The sequence below is a fragment of the Notechis scutatus genome, chromosome 8 (assembly GCF_049901735.1).
Source record: "Notechis scutatus isolate UNSWTSFEM ecotype Mainland chromosome 8, rNotScu1.2, whole genome shotgun sequence".
In the NCBI taxonomy this organism is placed as follows: Eukaryota; Metazoa; Chordata; class Lepidosauria; order Squamata; family Elapidae; genus Notechis; species Notechis scutatus.
In genome coordinates, this window is record NC_142016.1 from 23,789,781 (window position 1) to 23,798,915 (window position 9,135).

General features: G+C 43.5%; 1 protein-coding gene across 4 annotated transcripts in view; it reads right to left on the reverse strand.

Annotated features, from left to right (window-relative positions):
- CLASRP (CLK4 associating serine/arginine rich protein) overlaps positions 1 to 7,835 on the reverse strand; it is a 32,408-nt gene extending 24,573 nt beyond the window's left edge. For 3 of the 4 annotated variants that reach the window (XM_087971156.1, XM_087971158.1, XM_087971159.1), the window contains exons 1-6: positions 7,781 to 7,835; positions 5,304 to 5,397; positions 4,523 to 4,637; positions 2,814 to 2,911; positions 1,992 to 2,093; positions 917 to 996 (exon numbers count right to left, since the gene is read on the reverse strand). In XM_087971156.1, the coding sequence (XP_087827282.1) occupies positions 917 to 996; positions 1,992 to 2,093; positions 2,814 to 2,911; positions 4,523 to 4,621 (379 nt within the window). In that variant the 5' untranslated portion in view covers positions 4,622 to 4,637; positions 5,304 to 5,397; positions 7,781 to 7,835. Of the gene's footprint in view, positions 1 to 916; positions 997 to 1,991; positions 2,094 to 2,813; positions 2,912 to 4,522; positions 4,638 to 5,303; positions 5,398 to 7,603 lie in introns of all 4 variants that reach the window. The other variant, XM_087971157.1, reaches the window with a different exon arrangement.
- Between the last annotated feature and the right edge of the window lie 1,300 nt (positions 7,836 to 9,135).

The following is a 9,135-nucleotide window of genomic DNA, read 5'->3' on the forward strand; positions in this document are numbered from 1 at the left end:
TACCCACAAAGTCTGGCCCAATGCAGCAAAATCAGGTTGACTTCAGGTGTCCTGTTTCCCCGGAAAAAAAAGGCTGGGTCTCATGAATTATTGCAAGTTGAGGAATACCTGTAATCCCACCCTCAACCTTGCTGTCATGCCCTTGTTAGAGTCTGATTCTGAGGGGGAGATTGAGCAGCTGACAGGGAGTGAGGAGTGTGGCTCCAGTGGCTGTGGAAGAAACAGGGGGACAGGCACAGTTCCAGCTGGGCATCCAGAGGAAGACCCAGGGCCACCCCCTCTTCATCCTAGGGCATGCAGGGAGGAACGGAGAAGGGAGCAATGTGGTTTATGGGAGAGGAAAGGGCCCTGATCGCCTGCATGGGCTGCAGCTGGGAAGACTGTTTAAAAGGGCAAACTACACATGGCAAAGTTGCTGGAAGCAAAGCGTGCATTATCTTTGTTGAGGCTTATCTGGGTTTTGGCGTCCTCCCAACTGTGGGTGCTGTGTTATCTTTTGAAAGTCTGCAATTTATCATCCTGGCCTGACGTGTTAATTACTTTAGTGTGGTTTGTGTTGGTTTTTTTTATTTCTAATTATCTTTACTTTGGGTTCGGACTGCATTTACTCCATTTGTAGACTGTTTTTGGAAAAGTCTGATCTCCAGCCAAGGATAATTGGACATTGGGGGCCAAGTTGGAGGCATCGAAGGGAATTTATTCTACTTTTGTGACTTAGTTATTTTTGTGTCACGCCCCAGGTCATCACACTTGCTGCCCCTAAAGGCTGACTGGAATGAACCCTACAAATTAATTCATTAAAAATGTAGGTGTTTGGCTTGAGGAGCAAGCCTGGGAGGAGCTAGGAGAGAAGCGGCCTCAATTCCTTAAACCTCTGTGCACTACAGCAGGGCAAGAAAAATGGAAGAAAACTTACTGCCAGCAAAATCGTTCTGGACAAGTCCCCTGTATCTTTCATAGTTGCATTTCCTTTCGTCAGATTCCTGCTCGGGAGTGCTGGAGGCATAAGAGGAAAAAGAGCGGAATTAAAATTCTAAGCATGCAAAACGTCAGGCAAGAAAGTCTTGGAAAAGTATACAAGGATTGACAGAACTTGTGCTAACCCTCCCACCCGACCCCCCTGCACCCCAGTTCCGAAAATCACGGGGTGAAGGAACTCCCCGTGTTAATCTGAGCCTTCCCCCCAAAAAACACACAAAAAAACCACCATGTTATTTTATACCAACTGGGTTCCCACATCGCATTAACATCTAGAACACATGAACAACCTAGAACCAAGGAGAAATTTCCTACAGTGAGATTAACCAGTGGAACAACTTGCCACGAGGTTGTAAATGCTCCAACACTGGAAATTTTTAAGAAGAGAGTGGATAACCACCATTTGTCTGAAATGGGATAGGGCAGAGGTCTCCAAACATGGCAACTTTAAAACTTGTGGACTTCAACTCCCAGAATTCCTCAGCCAGCTGGCTGAGGAATTCTGGGAATTGAAGTCCACAAGTCTTAAAGTTGCCAAGTTTGGGGACCCCTGATATAGGGTTTCCTGCCTGAGCAGGGGGCTGGACTAGAAGACCTCCAAGGTCCCCTCCAACTCTATTCTATTTTATTCCTAATTCTAATTTTATTTCTATTTCTATTCTTTCCTTATTCCTTATTCTATTCCTTTCCATTCTATTAATTCTTATTCCTATTCTATTCTATTCTATTCCTAATTTTAATTCTATTGTACTCTATTCTTATTCTCCTCTGATACGTCAGCCAAACGACCACAATTTTTCTGCTTGGGCCTGTGTCATGAAGGCAGCCCATCGCAATTGATTTGCCCAGTCACAATCCGAAGGAATCCATCAGTCAGATTACACAGGAGTTTATCCCTTCCCGATCAAAGTATTTCAGAAGCCGAACCAAGCTCTCTTCTCAACCTCCGACTGATGCAAGGAGCTGTACATTACAGCATTTGGGGGGGGGGAGAGAAGGAACAAATGCCTTACATTGGATTCAGCAGGGGAGGAGTATACATGGGGATGTAATCCAGGTGCGCCCGTACATCGAACCGGTCAATCATGTTGTTGGTATCCCCCTGCCAAGGCATCCTGGAAGGACACAACACCAAAAGGTGGATGGGATCTCACTCAATGCTTATTCTTATATATATATATATATAAGTCTTTTATTTTTTTAACTTAAACATATCATCTTCCATTAAACAGTGTGTCATCTGGGTACAGATGTCTCTATGCTATTACAATCAAAATTTACAATATTCGTTACATTGGTAATATCCTCTAATCTTACAATAATAATAATCAGCATTATAACTCTATTCATTTCTTCCTCTTAACGTATCTTCTAATGAAAACATATTACATTAGATATAATAATCTTATATTAATAATCGTATTGTTTACATCTCTATCTTAACATATATTCTTTATTTCACTCATCTCCATTTATTCCTCACTTCTACTTTTATTCTCCAACCATCCATAAAATAGCTCCCATGTCAATATTCAGTTTGTTCTTTCTCCTTTATAGCAAGCGTTAATCTGTTCATTTCTGCAGATTCCAACATCTTCCTAATCACATTCTCATCTGCAGGGATCCCATCCCTTTTCCAACTTTGTACAAATACATTTAACTAGCTGCACTTAATACATGTATAATTAAATATGCATTTCCTTTCACTCAACGCTTATTCTTATTATGAGTCGCTGGCTGGGGAATTCTGGGAGTTGAAGTCCACACAGCTCCAAGTTGCCTAGGTTAGAAACACTGCTCTACTGTTGTTCAGCCCCAAAATGCAAACTACTCACATATTCACAGGACTTTCAGCAGCGAGAGCCACGGCGGAATCTAAGTGCACCTTGCAGGCGCGCCCATGGACCTGCAGGAATTGGGCTGGATCCTTTTTCTGGAGGGAAAGAAACCCACTGGTGACCGCCCCAAACCAACACTTGATCCAACTCCAACTTACAGCCAGAGTATAGGCTCTTTCCAGGATTCTGTCCTACTCGTATTTTATTTTGTCAATTCAGTTTGTTGCTGGCCATCTCATTGCATGGCAGCTTCGTTCTCCTTTTAGTATTGGAAGGATTGCCTTTAAGCCCTCTTCCCCCCCACACACACACATCACATCTGTAGTTTTTATGTTTTGCCTTGGTTCTTAGTTGGTTTGATGGTTGAGGATTTTAAATGGGTGCCAAATGTTGGTCGGAGACTGTAATAACTTAACTAATCTGAGCTTCTATGATTTCATATACTGTATTGTAGAGTTGTAATTGCAGGAATGTTCCTATCTGATGGCAAACCTCAGGTAATGAATGTTTACAAAGCAAATACAACTCAGGCAAACGAAGTCATTAATGTAAAGGAGGATTAGAGAGAGGAAGTAAACGTATGTTGGATTTTGACTAGAGATCATTAATTGTGTTAGTTACTATGCTGAACAATAACGAAAGTCAAGCAGAAACCAAAGTTAACCAATGTTAGAGGATTACTAAAAATGTGTATAAATGCAAGACTAGACTCCAATAAAGTTCATCATGATTCATTTGATCATGATCAAACAGCTCGACTGCCTCGTCATTACAACACTGTATGTCTTTTCTCAGCTCTCCTTCAAGATGGCAACCCACCAAGGGCATCACACCCACAGATTTAACTAAAAGGGCCTGGCATATTCCGAATATCTGTTCAACTAGCCCTTATTTTCCATATAACTATGAGCTGCTCCCCAATAACCCCACCCTAAAACCTGAGAAATGGCTGGCATAAAACACGCCCACAGCTCAACTTGAAAGGCAACGAAAGCAAGCTTGAAAGCGCTTTAAAGATGAACAAAGGCACCGTTACAGATTAAGAATCCACAAAAGGACGCATACGGCAATAAACATGCAAACAGTGACCATTTCTTTAAACATGCAGCCGAGGGAGAAATAAACCTAACAATCACCTCCATCGAAATTGGGAGGGGAGAAAAACAACTTCATAAGGGCTAGGAAGGTAAAGAAGCTAAGTGCCCCCATTATGGCCTTAAGAAGAGTTCAAAGGTTTTGGTATGGGTGGTTGGTTTGGGATATTCCCCTCTCGCAGGTGACACCGTGGATGCAAAAATGCGGACATCAGCAATTCTGCAACAATATTCAGTATCCAAAAATTCCACAGGATCCGATCTGGGTCGGTCACCAGAACCAGAGGTTTAGTCCTCCGAGCTTTCGGACTCGTGGTGGAGCCCATCCTCAGGGAACCCGTCTCTAGCAATGTGTGCACTTTGGGCTATTCTGTGTGCGGTGTTTATATGGTGCCCGTTGTGTGTCTTTTTTTTTAGTTGTGACCGATCCAGATTGGAACCTGAAAACATTATCCTGGGCCACGTAGATTCAGTTTCATTTGTCAGAAAATTCTGTTCGCGAGAAAAAGGTAACATCTCACGCTCGTTTCTTAAAGGGTATTAGTTTCTGAAAGAAAGAGGCAGTAGACATAAGGCATTCTCCCAAAATGAACCAAACAGAAAGACACTCACTATCTTTTCGTAATACTCTCTCCGGCGTTCCGCTCTTTTTTTGTAATCCACCATCATCCCCCGAAGCTTTCGCTCATGTTTTCGAGCTTCGTGCCACATCCTGCTTTTCTCCCAGCTATTCCACAGGGTGAGGAAACGAGGCACGTCCATGCATTAAAGGGGAGGGGGGGGGAGAAGAAAGGGAAATATAACAAAATCTAACACAGCAACTTTTTCACACTGCACCCCAGCCTCCAATAGGCTCTACCAAAATATTCTTTGATTATTGATCATATTAGATATCACATTGGTCCCTGAATGCCTGGCAAAAAATGACAAAGCAGAAGCTTACACCAGAATTTAAACCTGTTTTTTTTTTAAACAAGAAATCAAACATAATTCTATCTAAGGATGAAATCCATTTTGTGTGTTTCTATGCTGGTCTCACTTCCTTCCAAACAGCTTCTATACCACCCCTTGAAGACAAATTAGTTCCAGAGTCTCTGGATGCCTCGTTTTACACTGAACTTTACTGAACTTTGAATTTTAGTAATGTCAAGACAGGGTAAAATAAGTTGCCTTGAGCAGATTCCACCTACTGTAATTCAAATATGGCCATTCTTTCACTTGTCTTTTTCCTAGAATTAGGTAATAGATCAATTACTGCATGTTAAAAAAAAACCCAACAATTTGAAGGTAGGTCAGATACTGCAAACTGTAAAAATGAATTGAGAAATGAGAAAGTACTGCAGTCAAAGTACTTTGGATGATAAATAAAACAGCACACACAACCGATACTCACTGAGAGCAGGATCTTGAGAGAAGTCAAAATGGATGCTTTCCTTTTCCCCAATCACAGTGAAGTGAGGGTTATTTTCCTCTATGAAAGGAGCGCCCTAAATAAATAGGAAGTCAGAAAATGTAAAAGGTGTGTGTGTGTGTGTGTGTGTATTAATCTAAATGTCATACAGCTTGCAATTTAGCTGAGGGACAGGTAGTTTTTCTCCTAAGGATTTTAAGCAGTCATACAAAGAGTACCACCAAATGTTATTGCAGGTATAGGAATTCTTTTTTTTTTTTAACATAGAAATTTTATTCAAAATTACAATTGCACCAATCAAAAGTAATGTAAGGGTGATTCTTCAATTGTTTTCCTCTCAGGAACCCACTTTTAAAAAAAGGACTCCTGGTTCTGTAACTTACATCGACTAGTATTTATCACATTATACATTAAAATTGACACATTTGCTGCCTCTTACAATTGTCGGATGGGATTTTAATACTGTATTATTTTTTAACATAGGCTGACAAATAATTTTCAGGATTCCTGAATCCTGAGAGACTTTCAGGAGTCCTCAGATCACATTTTAAGAAACAATGTTTTAGAAGTTACAGTAATACAACAGACCCAGCTATCATTAAGCAAAATATTTTCTATGCACTTATAAATACAACAGCACTGACAATTAATAATTGCATTTAAACTTATGCAGGTAGTCCTTGAGTTACAACAGTTCATTTAGTCAGCGTTCAAAGTTGCAATGGCACTGAAAAGTGACTTATGACCATTTTTCAGACTTATGACCACTGCAGCATCCTCACAGTCACATGATCAAAATTCAAGGCACTTGGCAGCTGACTCATATTTATGACAGTTGCAGAGTCCTGGAGTCATGCAATCCCCTTTTGTGACCTTCTGACAAGCAAAATCAGTGGGGAAGCCAGGCTCACTTAACAATTGTGTTACTAAATTAACAACTGCAGTGATTCACTTAACGGCGGTGGCAAGCAAGGTGGTAAAATGAGGCAAAGCTCACTTAACAATTGTCTCATTTAGCAACAGGAATTGGGGGCTCAATTGTGTTCATAAGTCGAGGACTACTTTCACAGTACTTTACAGCCCTCTCTAAGCAGTTTGGAGAGTCAGCATATGGCCCCCAACCATCTGGGTCCTCATTTTACTGACCTCGGAAGGAATTAAGGTGGCAAAGCTAATACAATCCTTGGTTGTCTAAACAGAGGCATAGAATCAAAATCACGTGAAGTGTTAGTACCACATTATAAATCCTTAGTTAAGGCCACACCTGGAACACTGCATTGAGTTTTGGTCACCACTTTATAAAAAAAGATGTGGAGACTCTAGAAAGAGTGCAGAGAAGAGCAACTACGATGATTAAAGGCCTGGAGGCTAAAACATAGGAAGAACGGTGGCGGGAATTGGGTTTGGCCAGTCTAAAGGAAAAAAGGGCATGATAGCAGACTTCCAGTATTTGAGGGGCTGCCACAAAGAAGTGGTGGGGGGACTCAACCTAGTCTCCAAAGCCCTTGAAGACAGGGCAAAAAACAACGAATTGATGGAATTAAGGAGGAATTTCCTGACAGTGAGGACAATGAACCAGTGGACCAACTTGCCACCAGAAGTTGTGGGTGCTCCATCAGAAGAGACTGGACAGCCACCTGTCTGAAATGGCATACACTACAGGGTTTCCTGCTTGAGCAGGGGGCTGGACTAGAATCCCTCCAGGGTCCCTTCCAGCTCTATTCTGGTTGATTGAATGATTGATTGATGTGATCTAGGGTCTTCTGTTTCAGTAGGGGCTGGACTAGAAGACCTCCAGGGTCCCTTCCATCTCTATTCTGGTTGATTGACTGATTGATTTATATGATCTAGTCTCTTCTGCTTGAGCAGGAGGGCTGGACTAGAAGACCTCCAGGGTCCCTTCCAGCTCTATTCCTATTGATTGAAAGGGGGGGGGGGAATGAGATACGAATAGGATATAGCCTAACGGGAAGGACCCTTCCACACCTAACAGAAAACACTTCAACAATCCTCCAAGGCTCTCTACCGCTTTTCAGCAGTCAGAGACAACATTGCCCCTCATTTTTTTAAAAAAAAAGTGGTGCTAGTCCTCAAGATTCTTGCAGATTTTCCACCACCACCACCCCTCCTCTTTTCCAACGCCAGAAGCTAAATGGGGCTCTTTGATAGCCGTTTAGAACGGGGGATGGAGACATTTTTTAGGGGAAGGGGACACCCCTGGTTTATAAAAGCGGGGAAATCTATGAAACCCCCACTCGCCTCTAGCCGAAAGGGAGACCCACGGAGGCGACGGCCTCTCAGGTGGAGAAAAACCGCGCCAGGCGGGCTCCCACCCCATCCACGCAGCTTCTCCACCCCTCCACCCCCGTCCTCCGGCTCCGAAGAGGCCTCTTCCCGGCCGTCGATTTGCCCGCGCCCGGTTAGAGGGCAGGAGAGACACCCGCCCCCCACCTCCTCACCCTGCGCCAAAGTCGCAGCTTCTTTCCCCCGGAAGCGGAAATGACTCGATTCTATAGAGTAGCAACCGGGGAGAGGAAAGAAGGCGCAACAGTAGCAACCTCCCCGCGGGCCTCGGATTGGTGAAAGCAGGGTCGCGTGACTGCGACCGTGTCAGCCAATCCCAGCTCGAGTTGAGCTCCATTCGCCACGATGACGCGGGTCAGGCGCCAACGATCGGTTCTACTGGTTCAGAGACGCGCAGGCGCAGAAAAAGGCCTCCTACTCCTTATCGCAGGTTCGAATCCCGAGCGCCTCCTGTGAAGAGTTATTGGTTTGTCTGAAGCCATGTCAGGCATCACCCCTACCTGGTGTTTTTCTGGTGTGTTAAGTCAAGCGTGGCAACTTTAAGAGGTGTAGGTTTCCAACTCCCAGAATTCCCCAGCCTGGCATCGTCAGGAGCTACAGATACAGATATAGTCCTCGACTTAACCACAGTTCGTTTGGGGACTGAAGTCACAACAAAACTGAAAAAAAGTGACTTTGGTTAGGACAGTTTTTCACACTTGCCACCCATGGTCATGCAAGTTAAAATTCGGAGGCTTGGCAAGTGACTCATATTTATGATGGTTAGAGTGCCTCCTGTGGTCACGTTTTGCGACCATCTGACCAGCAAAGTCAGTTGAGAAGCCGGATTCATTTAACAACTGGGTGACTAACTTAACAAGAGCAATGATTCATGTAACAACTATGACCAGAAATCTCAATATCGGTAGTTGTCTCGTTTAGCAACAAGTTTTGGGCTGAATTGTGGTCATAAGTCAAGGATTATTCCTTTCTTCTATTGGAACCCCAGAAGGGGTGTCAGAGGGTTGAGAAAGCATGTGGGAGAAAGATGCATGTAAGAAAACTGTATTTTTTTCTGTAAGAATGCCTGTAATCGGGCAGCAATCCCCCCACCCTACCCTCCCTGACATTGATGGTGTTACCAAGTTGGGTGATGAAACGTCTGCAAGAAAACCATCAAGCTCAGAGAGCAACCAAAAATAGGAATCCTCCCAGCAGTGCTGTTGGTGGGCTTTGAGTTTCAGGTAGGAGCAACCCAGAAACCTTAAAAGAGAAATGCTTATCCAGACGCCAGCTCTATACCCGTGCTTCACTATGAAACTATGTGATCAGGCTTAATTTTGGGGAAGGAAAATAAGGAGGGGGGGAATTATGCCTCTGCCTACTAGTATCCATCGGTATTCATCTGGCTAGTGTTCTGTCAGTGTGTGAGAGTTGAGGGCTGTTTGGAAACTGAAACAGTATTTGCTGTGTGAGCAAGGAGACAGCAAGGAGCCTGGGCGTGGCTTAGCTCAACTGTTCTGTACTAAAC